Below are 26,130 nucleotides of genomic sequence, written 5' to 3'. Positions count from 1 at the left end.
AGATGCTGTATAAATGAACTGGTGGAGTCACTTCCATTCTCAATTCTATTAAAATTGGTTAGACTTGATAAAAAGTGAAGTAGTGAATATAAATTTCTTACTCATACTTTCAGCCCAAATGTGACCGCCCTTCTTCTTCTTCACCTTAGTTTTTTTAAGTGAATAATGAATTTTCATGAGGAATTTTCTCACTGATTTTTAGTTATTAAAAAATGATAACATGTAAGCCTAATTACAGTTTTAATTTCTCTTGAATGTGTGTCATGCAAAACTTTGGTATCATTTATACACTTTCAAGGATATGCTTTTCTACAGTAGGTCGGCATTGATTGTTAGGAACAGACCAGAGCAAGGTCTTGGGAGGAGGCAGTTTTACTTAGTGAGGTTTTTATTTTGCTTTTGAATTATGAATATTTTAATTTTAACCAACTTAGTATGCATGTGGCTGATTAGGGAAGAGTACACCTTTCTGGGCAGAAGAAACTTGATTTTGAAATAGGATCGTGTAGGATTAAAATGAAATAAAATCCTCAAAACCAGTGATAAATGTCAGAGTATGTGGCAGAACAGTTTTCTCAAAAAATGCACACATTTGGATATATAATTAATTATATTGAAAAGGGAAAGCAGTATTTTAGAACTGAGTATACAACATTAATTAATCTGAGGTTATAAATCAAAGTTATGCTCTGGAAGAACAGGTGATGATTGTAGAACATGAAGTGCCTTCCATGTCTGGATTCTTAAAGGGAAAGGGGTAGAAATAATTAGAAAGAAAAACAAGCCCAAATTAAGCCCCCAATTGCTTAGTGCATTCGTGTTATTCTGCTGACTTAGTAATTATGTCTAAATATCAACTTCACTGATGCTAGACTTTTACTGAGCTGAGAGTAGGAAAATTGGATCCTTAATCTATTTTGAAATATTGGGATAAAAATGTTGAGAAATGGACAAATGTTATGAAAATGTATCATTTTTATTTTATCTTAAATTAATTCCATGAAAAAGCATGCACTGTTACTGATTTTTTTATGAATATGATTATATTTATTTGTTTTCCATTGGTCATATCTGTTGTTGTAACAGTTATATAATATTATCGTACCTTGGCACAATCATTGTTTGAAAAGATTTTAATACAATATTTACACTTCAGTATTGTTAGACATACCTAACCAGCCTTCCCCATAATAAAGCTTTCTCTTGGGACTGCCTTCCCAAGGAAGGAAACACCAGTGTCCTACTGAAGGAATGATCTCCCTTCAGAAACTGAAATTGTTTGAATTGAGATGATCTTTGCACTGTGTTTACATACACACATTCTCCAGTCTGCCTTTCAGACTCCCAAGCTCTCCCTCAATCCTTGTGTTGACAAGCCAAACTTTTTTGTTATTTTTCTTTATTGCCGCTCAATTTGTTGCCCGCAATTACACACATGTCCGTGATATCCACAGTGGCTCCGGAGTGGGCTCTGACTGGAGGAGGTGTGGGTGAGTCTGTCCATTGTATCTGCTCTCCCCAGTGCCACCTCAGTGTCTGTCATTCCCCATTTTTAACACCATACTTTGTCCTAACATATTCTCCATTAGTCCAGGTAATTTAGGGAGAAACATAATGAAGAATATCTCCTGTACAGCACTGAGCTGCAAATGTCTGCCATCCTCACAGTACCATTTACCCAACTGATCCAGCATGGAATGCTGGGCACCATGTTACTTGGGTTTCACTGCTTTCACTTTGAAAGCTGTTTTCTCCAGCTTCTTTTAGTTCCCAGTGGCTGAAAATCAAACCACTAGCATGATAATCAGTCATAAAATGAATAACTGTGTTCAGTTTTGGGAGCACAGTGTTTTTGTGTGTCATACATAAATGAAAAGTTTTTGTCCCAAGCTCAGTTTTCTTATCCTGGTCAATACAAAAGGAATTAAATGACCTTGAATTCAGGAGTATAATTTAGTATAATTTCAGGACTGGTTGTGAAAATGTGCTGATAAAGTGAATCTATTTCTTTGTCAATAACATCCTTTTAAGAAACTGTGTAGTGCTGTAAGACTTCTCCCTATGCGATCATTTTTGGGGTTGTTGCTTGGCTTGAATTAGGTTAAGTATCAGGTTACCCTTGAGAGACTTTAAGAGTGAGAAAGCCTGCACACCTCCTGCATCCTGGTTCTCATTGCATTTGTTTATAAACATCATGTTTCTCATTCAGAAACTTTATATAACTCGGAAGTGAAGGATGGCTCCCAAAGTTTAATCCAGATCTACTCCCGCCTTCCAGAAATACCTCAGGAAGAAAATGCAGCCGAGTCCTGGGAAAGTTTAGAAGGGGTATGTTGGAACTCCCTCCCTGCCATGTTGGTGCTCCTGGTTTTAGCAACTATCACAAAATAACATTTGTTTTTTATTTGCAGGACTTGATTGAGCTCAGCCAGTTGGTGACTGAGTTTTCTCTCTTAGTCTGTGTAAGTATTAATTCTGCATTCTGTCCTACAGAGTGTCCTACAAAAGCAGGGTGAATGGGTAACTCCTAGGTGGGGACAAAAAAAGCTGAGGATGCATCTCTCCTGTGATTTGGGCTCTGCCAAGGTGACGCTTTGAGGAGGCAGCAGTCTCCTCTTTCAGCATTAGTGCTGGGAGTTGCTCCCAAGTTCTTGTCACTGGAGCAGCTGTGATGTTCCAACCAGTGCACATGGCCATGAGCTGAACCTTAGCAGAAGCTCTGCAGTGTTGACTGCAGACTTCTACCCAGGTCCTATTCATTTCTACAGTTTCTAATTGTAATGGTGGTGACAGCTTTCACTGCACAGGGTGTGTGTTTGGCAGGTACCTTTTCTCACTTAATCAGGAGTGCTAGAAAAAGCCTCACCTTTATCATGCCCTTTCTCTGCTCTCACAGCACTGCCAAAATGTTGGTTCCCAATGTTTAGTTCTTCCCATGCCACAGGCAATTTAAATGCACAATTCTCATCTCCTAGGAGTGTTCCTTAATCTCCTCATTGTTGGGTTAGTAGGGATAAATAACCTAGCTTTTGTGCTTTCTGCTGAGTATGTGCTGCTTCATCTATACAAAAAAACCCAAGAAAGAACCATTAGACTGGAGAGGAACTGGAAAAATGTTCATTCACTATTCTGAAGGTTAAAGGAAGAGGTCCTGTTCCCAGGACTTCCTGGATTTTGCACTTGAACATCATTAGATGTAATAGCATGCATCTAAGGTGGGTGGACTGCATAGTCGATGAACACCAGAGCTGGCGTACTCAGCAGTTTCTGAATTAGAAAGAGGCAAAAAGTTCAGAATGCCTTTTATTTTAAGCTGAACATCAGCCATCTCATTATTTTATGACATAAAATAGCCTGCGTACTGCTGAGATTAAAATAAGAACAAACAAACCCACAGACCCCTTTATCTTCTGCTTCAGTGTTCCCTGGGAGAGACTGCAGGGGAATCTGACTGACTGCATTTGGAGAAAGGATCGAATGTTTTTGTAAAATCAAACAGTAAAATACAGAGCAACATCAAGTATTTTTTCAGTGCTGTCACTATTTCTGAAGTCATTGTTCTATAATGTCATAATTAAACACTTCTACTTAGATTCCTTGATGCATCTTTGTATGTTGGAGTTGGTAATGATCTTATAAATGCCCTTTATAGATTTTTTTTTTTTTTGAATGTGAGACTCAGCAGGGAACAAAACAGGCTAGTTTAGATTATTTTTCCTTTTAGAATGTGAATTCCTCTATCCATCGAAAAGATTTAGAAATCATATGTTTTGAGTTGTTTTCTCTAACTGCAGCAAGACATTGTCTAATATCCACCCCATATTATTACTTAATAGTTTAGATTTTTTCAAAGTAAGTCTGTAGTTTCAGCAGAGTTCATCAGATGCTAATCATGGAGCACCACTAAGGCTGCCGGGTGCAGATGAAAGCTGCTGTGGGGCCCTGATTACAGGCATTAAAATGGTGTGTATTGGCTCACTGCTGCTTCCCAGCAGGTTACCTCACTCATAATTCCATTGCATCTAGTCCCAGCAGGAGAAGATTGACAGGATTGAAGACCATGTCAACTGTGCTGCTGTGAATGTTGAAGAGGGAACCAAAAACTTGGGAAAGGTAGGGATGTGCTCCTGCTGGTGAATCAATGGTGGTCTGCCTCCCAGCCACCCTCTGTATTAACCCCATTGATCTGCCGTCTTTAATGCTGAGGGAACCAGCAATTAAGGAAATAAGGAAAAAATGACCCACAGGTAGCAGGGGAAAAAAAAAATCAATCTCTCTTGTAATTTTCTATCACATCCAGGCTGCTAGAAAATACAATTATTTAATTTGAGGGGACCTTCTTAAACACTGTTCTGGTGGTTACTTCGGTTTACCTGCAAAGACAAGTGCAGTCAGTGACTGGCTCACAAGAATCACATAAACATTAAACAAGAGGCTGATGATAACCTGTCATTTCCATTCTGTTCCATGTCAGTCACTAAACAAACCCCAAAGCTGGAGTCAGGCCCATCACTGAAAAGTCTGAGCATTTTCTCAGTTTCTGATTTGATTTAACGGTGGCGACAAGGTAACACCCAGTGTATACAGCAGCCAGAACCACATGAAAGGACCTGGTTCACAACTGCATGCACAAGCGGATTTTGAATTGATTTTAGCATGTTCTGTCATACTTTTTAAAAAACACTAATTTGTAAAGTTTATTTATCACTGAGCTATCAAGTCACTGCCAAGAGCAGTGAGGAGAAAATGCACATCGCCACAGGCAAGTATTCTAACTATTTTTTTTTTCCTTTACAGGCTGCAAAATACAAGCTGGCAGCTCTGCCTGTGGCAGGTGCAGTCATTGGTGGAGTGGTGGGGGGTCCTATTGGTCTCCTTGCAGGCTTCAAAGTAGCAGGAATTGCAGCTGCACTTGGTGGTGGGATTTTGGGCTTCACAGGTGGAAAATTGATACAAAGAAAAAAACAAAAAATGATTGAGCAGGTCTCTTCCAGCTGTCCAGAGCTTTCTCACCAAAGTGCCAAAAAATCCAGCTGAAGTATAGATTCATTATGGCCAGGAACAACAGTGCAGTAGCTGAGCTAATGACAGACTTGCAGCCTTACACTTTACATACAAGGCTGAGATGTGTGAATTTTGATGACAGTTCTGTTCCTTGGGAGGGCTGAAACAGTCGTGTCAGAATTTCTCTTTTCAGACATGGTGACATCAGTCCTTTGAAAATTATATGGATAACTTTTAATTACATAATTCTTAGGTAAGCTATATTCACAGCTGTAATGATGGGTGACAGGTGCTTCATGCCAAATTTGCACAAAGTGTCTTGCAGACAATGCAAAGAGATACTTGGAAAATCCGAGTCCTTTCCCATGAATGCCATGAGAAGCCGGAGCTTTTACTGTAGTGCTCCAAAGAAACGGAAATAAATGCCATCAATCTTTCAGGGTCATAGTATTTTAAATTTACTTTCATTTATCTGGATTCCCAAACTCTTCCTGCAATTCCCCAGGATATGACTATGCCTGTTCAATAATGCACAGAGAAGCATGGGCTGTCATAAGGTAAGAGTGTTGGGTGAGCAAAGTGGAAAAAAGTTATGTATATATCACATCTGCCTCCATCAGCCATATCAGATCAGCACTGGAAGCAGCTTCTCCTCTTTCTAGGCACCTTTTTTTAATTTGTAAACTCCTCACCTTACTCAAAGTGTAGTTATGAATTAAACAGTCTAAGCAGCAACCCTGCAGCACTGCTACAGGAGGATAATCTTCCATAGCTGTTCAGCTCCTTGCCTTGTCCTGAGAACACCGTACAGAATTGAAGAGCCAAGCTCTGGCATCCTGAACCTGAAGCCTCTCATTGCTGAAGCAGCCCTTAGTGCAAGATGTTGCCCTTGCTTCTCCTGAAGCCCAGAGCGCCCTGGTGGGAGAGCTTGAACAGCTTCCCTGGAAGGCAGGGCTGCAGCCAGGCCCACTCCCTCCACAGGCTGGTGTCCCTCAGGGGTGGTGTGAGGCCCCAGGCCAGCAGAGAAGCAGCGAGGCCTCTTCATGGTGCACGGCGAGCTGGCAGCCCCAGAGGCTGGGACGGGGTCAGAAATATCAACCTGATACAGCTTACAGTGCAAACCACCCTTGTTTGGGCAGCTGCACTCTTGCATTACTCTCCAGTACCAAAATGTCTGTTTCCACCCACACTGCAGAGTAGCTGCTCAGCCTCTTCAAAATTTTGGGATATGCTGTGGAGCCTGTATGGGGTGAGATGCTGGCAGTGCTTTTGCTCATTTTTTATAGTGGACACCTGTTATCTTACCCTCCTTAAGAAGCCTTTTGCTTCTGGAGCTTCCATTGTTAAATACAGAAGTGTTAATTTGTTGTTATTGCCATACAATTGTACAATTATCCTGTAAGCTACTGTTCAGCACATGGTCCTACCTCCACCCTTTCAGGACTCTTCCCACACTACTGCTGCTACTGTTTGGGGGAACAGATATTGAGGTTGGGAAGCCGCTTTTTAAAGTTTTTAGCTTGATTGATTCATCCTGAGCTCTGCTTGAGTCGTTTTCTTGGGCGCACACTGAAGTCAGTGTTGAGATAAGGCTCTCTAGCAGGGAACACTGCCCAGGGAAGTGTACTATAGAAAGAGCTCCCTTTCAATAGGCAGTACTTTGATATCATCACTGGAAATCACTGTCTGCTAATGACAGATGATGGGGTTTTGTGCCTAGAGACATTGTAAGCAACTGTTACAGCACAAATAACTTCTTCTGAGCAGTTCTTCCTTATTACTTTTAAAATACTGAAATTGCTATCAACTGGAGCATTATGTCTATTTTAAGTAGGTCTGAGATTCAGGGAAACAATGTGTGCAAGAATAGTTTTCACAAGTAATTGCAGACATTGTCAAAACTGCATCTGTTGAAGCCTTGGTGCCTGCACTGGTAAAATCAGCTGGAGTGCAAAACATGACCTGAGTAATTCAGCTCATTTGCTCCTGACAGGCAAAAAGCCCGTTCCTTTCAGTGCATCTACTTCGGATGTAAACACAGTTAATGAGCTTGTAACAACTTCATAGTAAGGATGTTCATTCCTTTATTTTCTACATTTAAAGGAAGACACGAAAGAAAAAAATGTTCTTAATCAGAAACTGTGGTTGATCCTTTGTATGATTTTCAAATGCTCTCTCTGCTTTCCTGCTGTATGCTGTGAAACCTTGTGCATTTAAATGACAACAGCCGCATCGGTGATGTTGCGGACTCCATCCTCTCCCCCCAAGCTGTAATAATGCCAGGACAATCTAAATTAATAAGACTGAATTCTTGCCCCAGCTTATACAAATTCAGCTTGGTGTGCACTCATTTTATGAAATGTCTGCCACAAAAACTATTCTTCCCCCCTGCATCTTTGCAGAAGCAATTTTAAATCATTGTGTACACACTAGACCTGGGAGACTGTTATTTAAGCTATGATGTTTTAAAATAGGTGGGTTATTTACATATGTGAAGAAACATCGGCGTCTGAGTAACCAAACTAGCAATTAAATTGCTAGGCATGTTACTCAAAAGAATTGTAAGATATAAATAATTCTTTCAGACCAAATAAAAGTTTTTGCCTACAAGACTGGTTGGATCATTTACTGAGAACGTCAGGGTTTATTTCCTTCCAGCATCTAAAAGATTAATCCCTCCCAGATTTGATATTATTAAAATAATTGCTCTACCAAGATTTAAGAATTCTGTAATGAGTTCCCAAACACATACTTCAGCTATCGAAATATTTACATTGGCTGAAATGAATACAGATTCCTAAAATGTCACATGCATCCAGTACATACATGGTAGCTCAGAAATGGACTCAAGTTCAAGTGAAAACAGTTTGGAATGGTTCTGTTCCCTAAGAGGACAACACTAATATTTTTGGCAACTTCTCCTGGAAAAACTGTGAGAAGTATTAAAGGGAGTGGGAAGCTGAGCACCAAATGGTTAAAACCACAGATGCAGATGAGCAGAGTGGAAGGTCACAACTTGAAACACGGCTTGGATTTTGATGAGCACTTGGCTCTCCAGGCAAATTCTTTATCACCAGGTAAAAGCTCAAGTGCCCCTCAGCAGCAGGCTGGGCAAACATAGCTCAGCTTTAGCTGTTCAACCTTCTGCCTGCAAAGAGAAAAGGCACTTGAGCACCTGGTGCAGCCGGGTCAGTGGTCATCAAGAACCAGGAGAATCAGGTCTGACTCCAGTGAATTCACTGAATGTTGAAATTACTTGAGCACGTAACTGTCATAAAACTCTTACATGTAACTGTCAACCTTATGCTGGGATGCCAAAGCTCTGGGAACAAGTCCTTCCCCTCAAAAGCAAACTTGGATTAAGGAATGGCAGAGGAGGTTCATCTCTCTCACTTTCTAGCTGAAAGCACCAGCCACTGGACTGCTGGGTGGATGATGAGCATCATTCTTCAGAAAGAAGTTTAGACATCTTCCACCAAACAGCAGTTATAAATCCCATTCCTCCAAGAATCCCCAGGAAAAATAGGAACCTCAGAGGAGTAAGGTAAGTACTCGCAGGGACCATTTAAGAATTGACTAAAATTTCAGGTGCCAGAACTCCTCCAGAAGTTGTGTGGCACCACCTGCAGATCACAAGTATCAGCCTTAATCGATTCCAGCTGCAAGGCAGTATGACTCAGCTGCCAGAAATGCTTGATTTGTGATGAGCTGGAGAATGGGACAGGAGAAGACCTGGCTTTCACGCATTTTATGTGCACTCCAAAATGCAGATTCACAAAACCAACAAAAAAGTGTAGCTGTAAACAAAGCCTTGCACTAATCTTTCAGCTCCCAACTTGGCAGCTGCTTAGTCAGCTGTAGCTTAGTGTAGGTATCAGCAACTCTGCCCTCAGAAATGCTCCCTAGAAATCTGCTGTGCCTGGTGCTGCAGAGGGTTGAGTCAGGAGCCTGTCCTGGGATCAACTTTTGCCACAGCTGCACAGGACCATGGAAGCCTTCTGTCAATAACTGAGCCAGTGGCATTGAGCTGGGAGGCAAAAAGGTCCTGAGCAGTGACTGCACAGGTTGGGGCACTTTCTTAAGTAAACCCGAACCCAGTGTTCCACCTGGCCAGAGAACACACTTGCTTCCAAGGACACTGAACCCTGGGGCCCAACTCACAGACCTACAGTCTGTGCAGTAAGTGCACTGTACAAATCCAGTACTAATCTCCAGCAGTGTAGCACAAATCAACAGATATTCTGCCATCTAACAGTTTCCATATGTTCACCTCAGGCAGCAGCTCGAAGGCTCATTGAGAAGAGCCTATATTCTGGTGTCATGCAGAACAGAAAGACCACAAGGAAAGTGGTAATTCCTTCTTCAGAGCAGAATTCAAAAACTACACGATAAGTAAGGCACAAACCAGGCAAAGAGAGTAACAGAAAATTTGCAATGGTTGGTTGAACAGTGTCTGCCAGGAAGACAGGGACTCAGAAGGAAAAATAAAACCAAAAAACCCCCGAGACTAATGGTAACATACATATGGATATAAATTTAGGACTGACAAACTCAGATACCAGTCTAGTCCTAGTTTTGTTCTTTTTTGGGTTTTTAACATTCCTTTCTTTTACCACAACCACGTGGGCAGCATAACAATCTTAGTTCCGGGAAATCGGAGCAGGTCAGTACAGCCCCTTGATTCCAAATACAGCCATTATCATCAGAACTTTTCCTCTCCTTACTTGCTGTTTTAATGTTCAGGATTGTTTAATTGCTTACACATTTACAGCCAGTAAAGCACCACACGAGATTCTGTAAAACTTTAATTTATTCCCCTCCCAAGTATCCAGAATAGAAGACCCTCTTAAGTTGGAGAAAAATGTGACAAAGAAATAGATTACCAGGAAAGCTGTTCACAGAAGAAGAAAAAGCACATACTACCAAGGTTACACAGAAACAACCCAAAAGTCCTATTTAATGGGATAGTGCAAGTTAACAGCATGTCTCTGGCAAGGATACCTTCATTTGGATTATAAAAGTTTTACAGAGTTAGATCAAGAGTCTGGATGGGTCTCTGATATTTTACTATAGCATTAAGAATGTACTGTTTGAAAGATGCTGTACAGAATGACCCACCAAACAAATGTATTTACAAGCCTGGGGAGAAAAAAATTATTTTTCAGTTTATTCAAAATAAAAATACACATAGAATTATGAAAATATAGGTTTACTATTTCCACCACACAGAAGTCAATGCTGCTGTCTGAAAGGCTTGCAAGATTATTTCAAGTTTTTTAAAGTTCATCTTTTTCCCTCAATAAGGTGTACCTATGTTCACTGGGTGCCAGTTTCTGGAATGAGCTCTCTGGTGGGCTGCTTGCTAAATCCTGAATTGGCTGAAAAACAGAACAAAGAGTAAAACTGTCAAACTAATAATCATTTATCTCCATGAAATGAATTTCTAGCATTATGGGAGTGCACAAATGTCCAGCATTCTCACAAATTGAGTTTGGGGTTTTTTTGGAAGGCGTGTTCTGAGTCCCAAGTAGGTGGAACACACACAACACACACACATTAATTAAGCCCCCAGTAAGGATATTCCTTTTGTTGTAACATCTCAAAGGTAACGGCCATCACATGAGTTTCCATCACGTGAGTTTTGGTGCAAGTCACACAGAAGTATTTCAGATGTACCCCACTGTGTATTTGCTTGAATCTACCACTTGCTTTGGGGGTATTCTAGTTTTATGTGTACGTGTTCTATGAGATAGACCAGGGCAAAAGTGACATCACTGCAAAAGTATTTTAGAATTACTTTTCCACGGAAACTAAAAGAAAACACCCCATACAAAACCACATGCAGTTCAAGGGGCGTAGGTGACCCACGACAGCAGCCTCCAGTTCAGTTAAGGCCAGTATTTATTTCCATTGCATGCACATCTTCCACAAGATGGCAGGATGCCATAGAGAGATGGGAACATAAACATCCCAGGTTTTATGTGCATTTCTCAAGGCAGAAATGAGGCAAGAGCAAGCCTGCAGCTTTGGGTCCTGGGCCTGGGCCCAGATGGGCAGGCAGCAGGATCCAGGGACTCCACAGGCTTCCTCCTTCCCTGGCCAAGCCTCCTCCTCAGGGCAAGTGCCTGGCCTATGCCTCAGTCTCCGGCCCTTATTTCTGCCCCTCCTGATGACCTGAATTCTGGTTGCTCAATGAATTTCTGAGAAACACAGGGAACTCCTAGTCAAATGAATTACTGCTGAGACAATTCAGCCCACGTGTTTTCAGAGCCAGTCATGACAACATTGAAAAGCAGTCATTCTCCTGGCCAAGGCAAGCCCTCCAGAGCTTTCACACTTTTAAATCTTTTGAGCAGGGCAACAGGAGGCTGTACTCAATCGACTTAGAGCAGTGCCATCCTTACCACATCCCACAAATGAGCAGGAAAAGGAGCCTGTAGCTATAGTTTCTGTCCCTCAGACATGGAATGGCCCAAGGCTCCCCAACACAAGGGCACCAGGGCTCCTCTGGGACCAAAGTGGCCCTTTGAGCCGTAGACAACACAATGTATAACTTGAAAGAAGTGTTTAAAAACGGTTTTCTTTGGAGGGTGCCCAAAGGTAGTGAAAATGTTCCCTGACAGTTACATTTGCACTTTTCAGTGGACCCCAAGCATGTGAGCGAGTGGTGTATCAAGAAGATACAAGGCTGATCAAGACACCATTGGAAGACTGGGATGAGCAGAGGGAATTGTGCTGGTCATATCCTTTCTTTTCTGACACTGAGGTGCTTCTGACTTTTGTCTGGAGAAGGATCTAGTAGTTGTGTTCCTGAAGAGATCCCAGAAGTGACTTCCAGGCATGTAATTACACAACATGACAACCTTTGAGCAGAACCATGAGGAAATCAAACTGACAAGTGCAGCCTGTGAGCACTGCTAATGCTGTTTGCCAACCACATTAGCAAAAGCAATAAGGCCTATTACTGCTTACCCATCCTTTCTTGATGCTCTAATAATTTGCCTTCTGCTTGCATTGCTAAATATATAAAACATTCAATCAATTGTTCTTTCCCCTTAGAAGCACCCTCTAGTAGTGTGTTGTATGGGAAATAATGCAGCTATGATGGATTATCAGCTTTTGCACTGAAGTCACAGGAGAACCCAAGAGCAGCTCTATGAAGTCACAAGTCATCCAGCCCAAGATCTCCTGTTTCAGTGGAGAAAATAAATATTTTTATACTCTTCCCTTATTCAAGGCAAATAGGTACCATACTTCCCGTAATGCTCTCCCTGCCTTTATCCAAAGAAGGTTGAGGAGCCAAACTAAAGTGGCAATGTTATGCTTCTGTTAACAGATTTTCAAAAGACAGAAGTTAAAAGTACAAACATATTAGAAGGTACAGCTCTGACAAGGAGTAATAAAGAGGTAATAATAATAATAAAAATAATAATAAACAGCCAAAAGAAATGTTTGTTGTAACCTTACCTGACCAGGTGCTACATCAGTTGGATCAGGGCCATGATGAAACTCTCTATGCAATTTTCCAGAATGCAAGTCTAGTACAAATTGCTTCAGTTTACCTGGAACTCTGGAACAAATTCAACAGAAACATCCACATGTTTATTACAAGTCCAGTCCAAACACAGGAGATTTAAAGTGCACTGCGTAGAGTAGCCAACTTCTATTTATCTAGCACACTATGCCTACTTTTAGGTGATTAATAAAGGACAGGAAGCCACATGGTTTGCTAAGATACCCCACCAGGTTCTTTTTCTTTCCACTGTCTCTTGAGAACACAGCAAGTATTTCATCTTTTCAATAACTCCCACAGAGCTGTACCAGCCAATAACTTCATTGTGAACTCCCTTCAGCTCCCCACTAACTGTAATGTAAGAGGGAACAGCAGGTTCCAAATGCACAGTTTACAGATACAAATGACACTTGGGGAGCAGTATTGACAAAACATCTTTGAAAGGCTCTCTACTGCCTCAGCAACTGCACACACACCACAGATAAGCACTAAGAGGATATCAATGTAAATCTAATCTGAGATCATCTACTGTCACCCACAGCAAACGTGCTAAACAACAGCATCCAGTTTTATTTGTGAAATGTCAAATTGACTAAAAATCTCGAAGTGAAGAGTTAATCACTATAGTAAGTATTAAAGATGAGATAAAAAACTATAGTGTGAGCACTGTGCATGAAATCTAAAGGTAATGTATTAATGGAGATAGGTTTCATCAAGCTAATTATTACATTTAGGAAAGAGGAAGAAAGCATGGTCAAACAAACTATCAGCAATATTTCAGATCATCAGAAAACTGTATGGATAAAATGCAGCAAATATTGAGCGGGGTGTCATTACAGCAGTGTCTGTAACCGATCAGTATTACAGTGGTTAATATTTCAAGGGGCCTCTTCCCATCCCAGATGAGATCATGAATTAGTACCAATGGAGAAAAGGGGCTGCATTCCAGCCTGGTAATAGGGACAGCAGACTTACTGCTCCCTGCTTTTCCTGGCGCTCTTGCCCTGTTCTAGGTCAGACACATTGCTGGAGACATTCTCCTCTCCTAATGCAGCAAGGGCACCTGGTGCCTGCAGCCTCGTGTTGCTCAGCCTGTTCTCTCTGAGAAGCTACAACCCAGCAGTGGGGCACTCCCTGCTATCATTTCCAGCCTGGAACAGCAGGATGAATAGGGCCAGGTAGCCAAAGGATGAGGATAAAAGAGTGAGTGATGGTCTCACTTGCCTGCCAAGTGCCTATTCTCCAAAAAAGACAACGAACTCCCTAAAGAGAGAGGAAATTTTCTGGTGGGCAAGCTCGGAAAGTGCCATATCCAAACCCTATTGGCTGGTGGCAGCACTGAGGTTACAAGAGACAGCCCCGGGGCCAGTTTGTAAAAGAGTCCAGAAGGTTACTAAAGTGGTAGATGAAAGTCTCAGAATTAAGAGTTTACCTATTATTACAAAATAAAACCACCACACGAAGTGACCCAAGAAACAACAAAAACAACCAAACCAAACATCCAAACCACATACACACACAAAAGAATATCACCCCAGGAGCTCCAAGCTCTTCTTGTTCCCAAACTGTGTTTTGCTATTTCTATATATCAGCTCAACCTCCTAGAGGAAGGTTGAGTAATTATTTATCATTAGGCAACTGTCTACAATCCTGACATCTCTCTTTCAGCTTCATTTGTAAGTGACAACTGGTACACATCAAGCAAGTAGCTCTCATTATTCTGACAGTGTTTCACAGAAACAGAACATGTAAGAAATGTAACATGCAAGTCTAAACTAAACATCTCTACTACCTCTATACGAGATGTTAATTTGTTTTAGGGCTGTTTAAAAAGTGACAATAAAAAGAGTGGTTTTAAAATGCAACTATCCTGCTATTTTTTTTGCTGGGGTGTGCAATGAATACAATCTTCCAAAGAAACAGGAACCCAGGGAGAAAAATAGTCACTATCAAGAATTTCAACATACACAGCTTCAGATATTTGAAAAGCACTATTCAAGATGCATCAAACAGAGACAATATTTTAGAAATAAGCCTGTGGAGAATTACAGAAAGAAGCTAAGTTTGAACTCTCCTCCCAAATGTCAACATCTCAGATAGAAAAATGTCTCCTGGCATAGCAAAATCAGACATGATATTACATTCACATTGCACGCTAAGTCCGAGCTTTGAATCCTTGGTTTTGACAAAAATGCCATACCCAGCCTAGACATCTAACCAGGAGTTAGCAGGTCATGTATGTGCAGCTGCTTCCTTTGAGACAGAAACTGGAGTTTACCACCCAGCCAGAAGACAGAGAGCTTGTCTCAGGCTGAAAGCCCCTGAAGAGAACATTTACGCATTCCTCGAGTGATCCATGGAAGACAGAACATCTGCTTCCTAGGCAGTGCGGCATAAGGAGTCAGGCTGAGGTAACGAGGGTTACCACAGCAGTATTTCACCTAAGCACCCTGGTACTTTGCTGGCACGTATTTTATCCAGATAAACATGCCTGTGATTGGCCATTTTCCAAGTTGCACGTGGAAAATTTCACAAATCCACACAACCATTTCTTTGCCAGCTTTCTAGGTGTAGACTAATTCAGGAAGGCTAGAATTGCACTGCAGGAAAAACCAAACCAGCGGGCTGGGCATTCTTACATGCTGCATTTTACATTAATCCCTGAAAAACACAGTACTTCACATTCCATGTAGTATTTTTAATCTTTTAAAGTTGAGATATCTAGATCACTACTAAAAAACACCATGCCAGGCTCCAAATGCCTAACTATGATGGAAAATAGCGAAACTTTGAAAGAAAAGAAGAGCAGCATCTAAGAACTTCAAACAAGATTCTTTTCTTGCATAAAGTAATACAGCTCCATTTAAACAGTGAATTCACACCAGCTCATCCTGCTTTAAGGCTCTGACACTAAATCACACAGAGGCAGCCTTACCTATCCCAGATTTACTCATCTTCCTACCACAGTACTGATTCAAGTATGAGCATTTTCATTTGTCATTCTCAAATTAAAATGCACCAAGAAAAATACTTACGACAAGTCACTGAAGTCTGGAAAGACATACATGTGCCTGAAGCTATCAATGGCAATGACAGGGCAGTCTGCTGGAGTCTTCTGAATGTGGAGGAGTGGATGTCTGAATTTGTCACAGTCAGCGTGGAGGAAGTTTATTGTACCTTAACATTGTGAACAGACAAAAAACCATGTTAGGATTTTTTTATTAGTATCATCTTGAAACCCACTTGAAACCACTTTCGTAAGTATTACAAAGGTGAAGATATGAGATAGATACAATATACAAAACCTGAAAATAGGTCTAAATAAATACCACCACCAAAATAATAGATTTTCTTAAAGTGGTTTTTTTTTTCCATATTACAAACTGAAGCTTTGTTCAATGCCCTCGCAAAACACATTAAATCATTTAGACAAGAAGGATTTCTGAAAGTTACTTACTAATAAATTGTGCATCTATTTTAATAATTTCCAGAGGAGTTGGTCCTCACTGTCAAAAATGCATAAAGCCCTTCAGTCTCAAAAGCTTTAAAGCTACAAATTCTGTTTGGCCTTTGCTTCCACTCCACTGAGTTGTCTGAAAAAAATTATACCAGTAAAACCAAGTAGTAGTGGGAAATATTACAAACCTTTTTCACCTATTAACTGCCGTGCAACCTCCTGTTGGAATTTCTCTAAACTCCCCAAATCATCTTTCATGTGGAAAAGTATGAGAAAAGGAAGGCCTTCTTCTGTCAGTTCCTGCACAGGAAACAAAGGACAAACTCATTTCTTCCATTTCTTAAGGGCACCAAAGCAAGCGATTCCAACAATTTTCAAATTTAGTGAGATCTCTACTTTAAAAACGGACAAAAGAACAAGACTAAAGATGTTAACTGCTGACCCTCTGAGATAGATGAGTGATACAGTTAACCATGTTTGCCCTTCCTCTTATCATATACAACAGATAAAGGATGAGAGCAGGGCATTATCAGCATTTTGGGAAGGGATACACTTGCACTGGAATACTTGGTCAAAAGAAATAACCTGATTCTGAGGAAACAGAGCAACCACAATAAGGCCTGAGCACCATGGTGTTAAATGCTATGAAAGGCTGAGGGTGTATTCTAGACCCAATTCTAGCTTATTCACATAGCAAATTGGTGTTTTCTTAGCATAACACAACAAGTATCTTTGAATAACTCTATCCCCTCCCCACCAAAAAAGAAAAAAGCAGAAGCTAATGACACAGCCAGAGCAGTTATGATCAAGTACTGCTCTTCTGCCAGTAACTGTGTCCTGATTGGTCATCCCTTGTTGGACAGGCAAACTTTAGTTCCTCATATGAATGCGTTCTTGCAACCCAATGCCTTTTAAAGATCTCTGCCCAGGGACAGATAAATACAGGATTGCCTTGAATAATTTATTCAGAATTTTTCTTTTACTCAATGTGCACTTGCTTGCTCCAGAAGTGATTTTTGTCAGCTCAACTCACTACAGCCTGATTGAAGAAGTAATAATTTATCATCTAAGAAATACCTACAGTTGTCTATCTTTCATTTGCACAACTGGTATAACAAGCAAATGCTGCTATTGCTTTGATTCTAGCCTACATCAGCATAAAAACTGTGCTTTTTGAGAAAGATAGCAGTAGCTTGTTCTGCTACCAAACAGAAGCGTTTCTTCAGGTATCTTCAATTTGCAGTAAGTTGAAGGAAAGACTTTCCCTATCAGTAGGCAGCCAGTTACACAGGGCAGATGAAATGGCTCTTGTTCTCCCTTCAACCAAGTCCATCAGGTAAGTTGAAGCTTGGTCTTTTAAAGAGAAGATTGCAAAGATCCTCGTAACTTCAGTGCTTTTGAAATCCAAGCTTTCCAATCCATCCCTAAAACAACAACTAATCATATTTGCTCATTCTCATATTTACACACACAAATTCAGCTGGGTCTCAGCCTCCTCTCCTACTACAGGATGGGAAAAAGTCTGTTTTGTACCACTGCAGTTACGGTTCCGCTTCCCCACTCACTTCAGCAGGTACATTTCCAGAGGGAGAGCTCCTAAAGAGAGCTTGGTGTTCTGGCTCTAAGGCCTTGCTTGCAAGCAGCTAAAATGGCAACCTCAGCAAGTTACATTCATGAGATCAATTAACCTCCAAACAGGCTGTAAGAACAGCTGGTGTGAACCTTGCTGATTTTAGCCCTTCTATAAAGTACCTCCCTTTGCTTCCTTTGCTATTCCAGCTTTCATATCACGTCTCACTGACCTGGCAGGACAAGTGGAAGCTCCCTCAAAAGCTACTGAGTTGTTTGGCACTAAGAATATCAAAAGACTTTCCCTTAGATCTCAGCTCCCCACGTCACTTCTTTGTGCCTTTGAGAAACTTCTTACTGGTTGAAAACCTCACGGTTCAGCACCACCATTACACCACACAGGTTCATGGCATTCAATTAACAGAGAACTACACAGCTTGATTACAGGGTAAACAGGGATTTCTTCTGGATGGTATCCTGATCCCAACAGCCTTTGCCTGTCAAGCACAGGAACTGTCTCAAATGGGCAGTCTCCTGAAGCAGGGGACTTTGCTTCAGAGTTCAATTACTGTGTGTTTAAGGTGTATTCCAGTGCCATAAACACAGATTAACAGTCACAGCACTTCATGTTTTTATCCTGTAATATTGTGCAGTATAAGAGCCCATTTAAATAACTACACAATCCCAGCATGCAGAAATATCTCAATTTTGGCATGTTTAAATTTGTTTGGGTACCAGCAACACTGAAATTTTTAAACAAACTTTGCCAAGCAAAAAGTCACATTGTGCAATTGTGACTATCTGCCTAAGCAAACAGGAATCAAGGGTTAAGGGAACAACCAGAGAAACCACAACAGAATGTGGTACAAGCTGACAGTGATGAAACTTGGCTTCTAAGGCTCAGAATCGAGTTTCACCACAAGAAAAGTACACTGAAAATCTACCACACACTTCTGAAGATGTTAACATGTGGCATCTTTTACATATTGAGTTGCAAATGAAGAATTAAGATTTGTTAACTATCAGAACTTTCCAATAGAAGTTGGTGGGATTGAGAGAAAACAGCCAACAAAAATGGCTTAAGTAAAACCACCCTGTCCCTCCCTCTGCCACGAAACCTGAAGTGCTGCATGTGCCTAGAACAGCGGTGTTAGATGCACTGCAGATTCTGCATAAAAAGAATCAAGTGTACAAACTGTGAATGGAGCACATGACTGATTCTCTGGTTTCTCATCCAGTACTGACAACGTACTGTAATTTGTGACAAACCTTGGCAGCTTTTCTAGCAGATTCTGTGCCTATGTACAAATACTCATTTTGACTTGATAATTTTCTAAGGACTTTTTTCCTGTTGTTTATTTTACAAAAAACAAAAGAAAATATGGAGTTGGAAATGGACAAAAGACTAAGTTACAAAAAACCCCCAAAAATGCATTGAAAGAAATAATGATAATGAGAAGAAAGAGATGTTTAAAAGCAAACTCCCAAATTCCACCTGACAAATTACAGCCAAAGGAAGAAAAGCATGGGAAACAACACATGAAACTAAAAAGATTAAGGTACCAGTGCTTTAACACAGATTGAAAATAAAAACCCCACGTAGTTTTCATTACTATTCCCAGAAGACGGCCAGTTCCATGGTTGGCCACCATTTAATGTTCTTATTTATTAGGTAATGCTTTGGAAGTGGTTAATACAGTAATACTTTTCTACCAGTAACATTAACATCAATGGAAGGGAGCTGGGGATGTTTAGCCTGTGGAAAAGGAGGCTCGGGGGAGACCTTATCACTCTCTACAACTGCCTGAAAGGAGGCCGTAGCCAGGTGGGGGTCGGCCTCTTCTCCCAGGTAATAAGTGACAGGAGAAGAGGAAATGGCCTCAAGTTGCAGAAGGGGAAGTTTAGACTGGATATTGGGAAAAATTTCTTCACTGAAAGGGTTGTGAAGCACTGGAACAGGCTGCTCAGGGAAGTGGTAGAATCACCATCCCTGGAAGAGCTCAAAAAACCACGTGGATGTGGCACCTGGAGCCATGGTTTAGTGCTGAGCACAGTGGTGCTGGGTTAGCTGCTGGACTCGATGATCTTAGAGGTCTTTTCCAACCTTAACAGTTCTGTAATTATAACTTCTTACTTTGGTAGCATATGAAACTACTACACACCTGCCTCCTGTGAATTTCAAGAGTAACCAAAAAGCTCCTAAAGAACGAAAAGACATTATCTGACAGCCATTTTCTGCCTAAAACAAAACACACAAAGTGCTTTGATGTGGATTAGGAACCTTGAAAGAGACATTTTGGTTTTGAGAAAGAAACCCAAATGTAGAATAGTAGAAAAAATTCTTACCTCCCCATTTTCAAATGTGATTTCTCTAACTAGTGGTACACATTTATCTTGTGTCCATGCATAAATCAAATCAAAATTGGTTAGTGAGCCTAAATACACCATATCTGGAGCATTTTCCTGTTGAAAAGAAAAATACAGTAGGATGAGAAACAGTAAAAATAATATTGCTACCTACAAAGATTACCTACTCAACATAAAAATAACAATATTCATATAAATATTTAAAACAAATCTTATACCAATATTCAACCTTGTGCATGCAAGATTTCTATTAACTATGTGATAAAAGTACAAATGGAAAATAAATATTACATATGATAATTTATGCAGTCAACTCCATTTTTTAAGACAACTTACAAAGAATGGGAGATACTTTGTTTCTAAATTAAGGATGCTTCAAGTAAAGGCTATTTAGATTTCTGCTAGGCTGCGAAATAATATCTCCAGACCTAAACTAAATGCAGATAGTGAGCTGCTTCATGCTGATAGTTACAAAGACTCATCAAAACCTCTCCTGATGTCCTACAGGACTTGAAACTGGTATTTTACATTTGGTTTGCCAAAGAGATATGAATAAATAATAATTTTCCTTTATTTGCTAGTAGTTTTAACTTGTAATTCAGTGCTAGCATCCTTTAATTTAATTACAATTTTGGTTAACATGAAGTGAAGCATGACTTCGCAAGCTGTGGCCATGATTAAGCACACCTTAATTCAGAAATGCCATATAAATTAGGTAACCTAATAAATTCTGTTGCTGGAAAAAAATAAAAATGCTTTGAAACTCCCTTCCTCCTCAGGTCTATTTGCATCTATTTCCTCTTTTGTAAGCAGCTCTTTCATACAGTAAATTTGAGAAAGGAAATGATTTTTAGATAGTATGTCTCTATAGTGCAATTCTTGCAGATTTTCTTCTGTACTGAATTTTTCCTCCAGTAAAACTATGTTTATGAGAGTTTGTTAACCCAGTTAATTAAAAAAAAAAGTAAGAGAAGAGCTCTTAACCCTTGTGGACTAAGGCACACAAGACAGTCAAGTAATAGTCAGAAAAATACACAGTAATTGTCACTCATTTTGAAAAACATGAAGTGTACCAGCTTCACAGATTTTTAAGAGTTCTGTAGAACACACAGTATCTACCCACATAATGTGTTGACTGTGTTTCTCAGAAAAAAAAAAAGATTAATTTTTTTGGACATGGACATTTCAAATGATAGGTTTAGGTTATGTGCATTAACTGGTAACATGTGAGACTCATCTTTTTTAATGACTCAGAAACACTAATTTCTGTGATCCTATTTCTCACACTACGTAGTGATGCAATAAAATTAAGTTTTGAGATGCAGTAACATACTGAATGATCTGAATACAGTCTCCATTTGTTTGTATTCACATGTAATCACAAAAATCAAAATAAAATACATAGTTACACTTACCCCTGGTGGCTTGTAGATTACATTGTCTCCGCTAAATCTCTCTGCTTTTGAAATAGCCCTACAACAAACCAACGAGTAAGCATGTCTTGGTACAGACAAATAAAATAACTGAGATACCAAAATTCATATTTTAATTTGCTATCCTTTCTTTACTTCTTTTTCTTTTTTTCCCTTCACAATTCGAGAATTAAAATCCTTAATTTTTAAAGTAAACTGTGAAGTGACTCCATAGAAACTTGGCCTGCCTGGATAACAGGGCATTAAGGGAGTCAGGAAGATGCATCCCTTAGATCAGAAGTCTGGACTAAAGGCATCAAAGTGCCAAGTGATAAATGCCAGGACAATTTTGGGTAAGAGACCATCACAGAACTAAAAAAAAATATCTTACGGAAGCAAAAGAGAAATGTGGATTCTTGTTTGCATTTACTCTTCCTGTTCCACTGCTTACACTAAGAATTTACATCTTATCTACCCTGATAAAGAGGGCCTTTGAGGTGTTCTATCGGCACAAGCAATGAGAAAATGGATGGCAAGTGAGCCCCCGCTGTCCATTTTACCCTCAGGTCTAGAGAGACGACACAGCACGCAGTTTCTGGCCACTGATGATACAGCAGGCGTGTACCTCTAAGACATACAGTTCCTCCTTGCTATTCAGCTTGCTACCTCACCTTAGTAAGTTCCCTTGCCTTTAGAATATTTTACCCCAAATCACAGCAAAGTGCCCTGAAAGCTGCTAGTTTGTACCCCAAAATTATCATCTCTTATTCAAGCAAGTTGGAACCGTTGTGCATCCAATGGAGGAGACAGAAAAAAAAGAGAAGTCAAATTATCTAAATTTACCTCACTGCAAGATGAACTACATCTTCCAGGGGTCTGAACAATTTAGAGTGCCAAGAAAAATACAGACATCATAAGGCTTAACTCAAAGTACCTATGTTTTATTGATTTCTTTTGATCCAATTATCATTTTATCACATATAAAAGGTGCCTTGCAGAGCATGTTACACCACCAGCATTTGTATCAGTTTAGAGATGTGTATTTTAAAATGCATTTTTGTGTTCCCAACATGACTCTCCCCATAACGTGAAATGAGGCTTCCTAGTGACAATATCACTGAGGTAAACCACCTGCATCCCAAATAAGCCTTCATGGAATAAGAAAGTGAAGCCATAGAAGCCACCTGCCCAATCACTGCTTGCTAAGATGATGATAATCTATAATGAAATATACGCTCTAGGGTAACCCTGTGGTAGAACCCAAAATGTCCTTTTCTGTGTTCTTCCACTCCAGTAGCTGCAGCTATGACTGACTTTTTTTTCAGATAACGCAAATAAAGTGGGGACATGATGTGAAAATCCTAAATGCCTGAAGATACACCTTTTTAAAACTACTAAAATGGAAACACTTCAGTTTGCAATTTGTCATTTTTTGAAGCAGCAATGTACAAGGTGATTCTCTGGAAAGCACACAACCCCCCCCACCCTCCCCTGCCATATTTATTTGCTAATGTAAAATAAAAACAGTTCCTAGACTTATCACTTTCTTCCATTAATTACTTACAGTTCATCATAGCCTTTTAAGATAAAAGTATTTTTGGCTTTTTTTTCCCTGTTGAACATTCTCTTCCATGTTCACAAACATTTCAGATTCATTCCTCTCTACTTCTAAAATCTACCTCTAACAATGTTTTCATCATATTCTTCATCTATCTCCTCCTGCTTACAAGTCTTCTTTCATTAATCCTGTTCTGCGGCCACTTCAGATCTTCACAGAACTGTAAGGACTAGTTGATTTAAGAACATTTTTAAGCATCAAGATCATCTGCAACTAAGTACTATTAACAGAGTTTTAAAATAAGCTCTTACAACTACCTAGAGCCAGAGTAATTTTGGCATAACAGGACAGTTCTGCCTTGACAGAAGTTAGTCAAGCAACTGTTTTTCTCCTGTCAAATTGATTGTTTTATTTTAGCTTAAGAGGAATTTGAACATGACCACTCATGTAACCTCCCCAAACCATGTAGCTGTTGAACTCTGTGCATAGCAAAACCAAAAGTCCCTTCCAGGGGCTGTTAGGATGCTCAGTCAGAAGAGTTCAACTGATCAATGCCAGCTCCCCATGAAGAATTTTGCTATATATAATCTGAATAAAAAGCACTGATCTGTAGCCAGCATCTCCCTTGGAAGTCTTTCCACATATGATGCTTTAGGAAGCTGAAGAGCCTCAGCTACTGAGAGATGAAAACATTTTGCTCCCAAGGTTGCTGTTGGGAAGGCTGCACTTCAAAACACTAACAGCTCCAGGCTAGAAAGGGAATGGGTATCTGGAGATAAGAATAATGATAAACTTGCTGGGCAATCTGTATTTACACGGGCAGGTTACGAATAATCAAACTCTGATCCATTCCACTGTGTCTGCTTATTGCTTATATCTGAACAAAAAATAAACATAAACCTCCCACAGTAACGACTTCAAGAACAGTGCCCAACAACCAAGTGCTAACACTGAGTGGTGGAAAACTACTTCTCATTATATGCTTGACAAACAGAAAACCAAAGATGAACAGACTCAAAAAACAGGAGAGTGAATGTTGAAAGTAGTGCTCTCCCACTAATAATTTTTTAAAGTTATTTCTGAAAAGACTGAGAAGTTGAATGACAGGCAAAAAATAACTTAAAATTCTAACAGCAACTCAGACTGGCTGTCCTGAGAATAAGCATGGAGGTACCCATCAGAAAACACCTGAGATAATTGCACTCACTGGGATAAGACTGACAGACCTACACACCACAGATTTACAAGTCATGGCCAGGGCTGCACACAGCCATTGCATTACCTAAGTGGGAACCGAAGGAAATGAAAGCCACGTGCACTCCTGCACTTTGCAAATACTCTCCCTCAGCCCCAAACTATTTTTAGAGACATATTGGAAGAGGCATCAGTGACTGACAACAGGCTTTGTTCAAACAGATGAAACATTTTCTACCTTGATACATCCTCTCAGTTTCTCTGCTTTCTCCACTACATCCAGTTAAAAAAACTCTTGAGGCAACTCTGTGCAGTATAAAATCTAGCATAACCCGTGCAAACTCCTGATCTTGCAACTGTGGGTAGACTGGAAACCACTACAATCACATTAATGCCCAATCACTTCAAAATGGGCAGTGCTGGAACATCAAACACTGTAGAAAGAATCTAGATTTTAATTTTATTATGCTACTTAAAAAGTGAATCTCTCCCAGTCTATTCTTCCACTGAATATTTTAAAATATCACTGTAAATCTGTACAAGGAGAAATTTAAATTCCTGTAGGTTTTTCTTCTAGACTTACACCCTGTAGCTCACCAATGCAATTTTCTTTCTAAGCTATTACACTGTGCAGTGACATAGAAAAAGGCCCAGGAACAGAAATTAGGTATTTTGGAACAAGGCCTGCTCCCCTAACACCAAGAGGAAATGAGTAAGCAACTACATTCCTTACAGAGAGAGAAAAAAGAGTGGGGAAAAAAAGGAAAGAATGGAAAAAACCCATCCTACAAAAATGAAGGAAACCTTCACAAATGGTCCTATTTTAAAGAAAAAAAAATCTAAGAGATTGCAAAAAAAGAGTTACTCAGTCTGCAAAGCTAATGAATTTTTTTTTTTTTTTTTCAAAACATTTTCAAACTCTTCCCTACTTGTTCTCCTCTCCCTCTAATAAGACAAGTTTTTGGGACACAGCTGTCTACCAATCCCTCACCCACACCTCCTCAGGTACATTTAAACTATACTGACAAAGAATGGTGAAAAAAGAAAAAGGAAGCAAAAAATAGAAGTTGAATTTCACAGCAAACATTAAGACTAGAAAGAGTTTTATCCTTCTATCCCATCAGTGTATTTATCTATTAAGGTTTAGTCTCTTCAGTTATGCCACATTGAAAATATTAAAGAAGTCCATTCAATTAAATTATGTAGACTTCATTAACAGAATTTCAATAATGAAGTCATGAAAACAACAAATTTCAAAACTTACCCAAAGGCCGAGAGGAACACACAATCATCATGCAAAATATTCGCTACTCTTTCAAAGGTTCTGTAATTATCAGAGTCCTTTTGCTCAAAGTACCCAATAATATTTCTTCTGCTGCGCTGTAAAAACAAAAGTTTAATTATAACTTGCATCAAATTATCAAAAACTGTCATTACTCCCTACAGATATTAAATACAGAGATGCTATTCATTTAACAATCAATAAATGCAGGAATTATTTCTTTTTTGCCTTTTCAATATTCAGAAGAATCCTTGTGAGTATTTTTTCAGTGAGAAATATTAGAAGTATCTTTTCAAATACAGCATACGATTCTTTTCCAATTTTAAAAGCAAGATAAATAACTTAGTAGTGAAGTGAATGCAGCTCAAAGTGACCATATTGGACTGATTTTTAATACTGCAAATGATCCAGTTTTCCACTCAGTTTTAAAAAAACCAAAGTACTGAACATTTCTGAATGGAAAAAAAAAAAGAAGTAAATATGTACTTCAAATACATGGTGTTCCACAGATCAACATTGAAAAATAGACAGAGAAGGAATAAAACTGAAATACTTACATCAAGAGAACTAATTTCTTCCAAATCCTGGACCTCCCGAATAGGGTTACTTTTTTGCTGCCTGATGTAATCTGCTATTGCTGTCACAGATCTCTGGCCCCTGTATTCCCTCTTCATCATCATGCCATTCCGGAAGAGTTTCAGAGTTGGGTATTTGCTTATCCTGTACCTCTGAGCTATATCAGCTAAAAAGAAATTAAGAAAATGAAACCAAAGC

At 39.7% G+C, this 26,130-nt stretch overlaps 2 protein-coding genes across 5 annotated transcripts in view; one reads left to right on the top strand and one right to left on the bottom strand.

Annotated features, from left to right (window-relative positions):
* Positions 1–7,614, top strand: part of STX17 (syntaxin 17) — a 28,810-nt gene extending 21,196 nt beyond the window's left edge. For all 3 annotated transcript variants that reach the window (XM_042048952.1, XM_042048953.1, XM_042048954.1), the window contains exons 5-8: positions 2,210–2,328; positions 2,412–2,462; positions 4,027–4,113; positions 4,798–7,614. In XM_042048952.1, the coding sequence (XP_041904886.1) occupies positions 2,210–2,328; positions 2,412–2,462; positions 4,027–4,113; positions 4,798–5,037 (497 nt within the window). In that variant the 3' untranslated portion in view covers positions 5,038–7,614. The remainder of the gene's footprint in view (positions 1–2,209; positions 2,329–2,411; positions 2,463–4,026; positions 4,114–4,797) is intronic.
* A 2,182-nt stretch (positions 7,615–9,796) lies between these two features.
* Positions 9,797–26,130, bottom strand: part of ERP44 (endoplasmic reticulum protein 44) — a 47,946-nt gene continuing 31,612 nt past the window's right edge. For both annotated transcript variants that reach the window (XM_042048949.1, XM_042048950.1), the window contains exons 5-12: positions 25,914–26,098; positions 25,339–25,454; positions 21,326–21,383; positions 19,890–20,006; positions 16,163–16,274; positions 15,553–15,694; positions 12,472–12,574; positions 9,797–10,382 (exon numbers count right to left, since the gene is read on the bottom strand). In XM_042048949.1, the coding sequence (XP_041904883.1) occupies positions 10,281–10,382; positions 12,472–12,574; positions 15,553–15,694; positions 16,163–16,274; positions 19,890–20,006; positions 21,326–21,383; positions 25,339–25,454; positions 25,914–26,098 (935 nt within the window). In that variant the 3' untranslated portion in view covers positions 9,797–10,280. The remainder of the gene's footprint in view (positions 10,383–12,471; positions 12,575–15,552; positions 15,695–16,162; positions 16,275–19,889; positions 20,007–21,325; positions 21,384–25,338; positions 25,455–25,913; positions 26,099–26,130) is intronic.

The sequence above is a fragment of the Corvus kubaryi genome, unplaced genomic scaffold (genome assembly GCF_017639235.1).
Source record: "Corvus kubaryi isolate FWS band 111438036 unplaced genomic scaffold, C.kubaryi_AGA036_p1.0 68, whole genome shotgun sequence".
In the NCBI taxonomy this organism is placed as follows: Eukaryota; Metazoa; Chordata; class Aves; order Passeriformes; family Corvidae; genus Corvus; species Corvus kubaryi.
The sequence above is the reverse complement of the archived record's forward strand: the minus strand, read 5'-3'. Positions and strand labels throughout refer to the sequence as shown.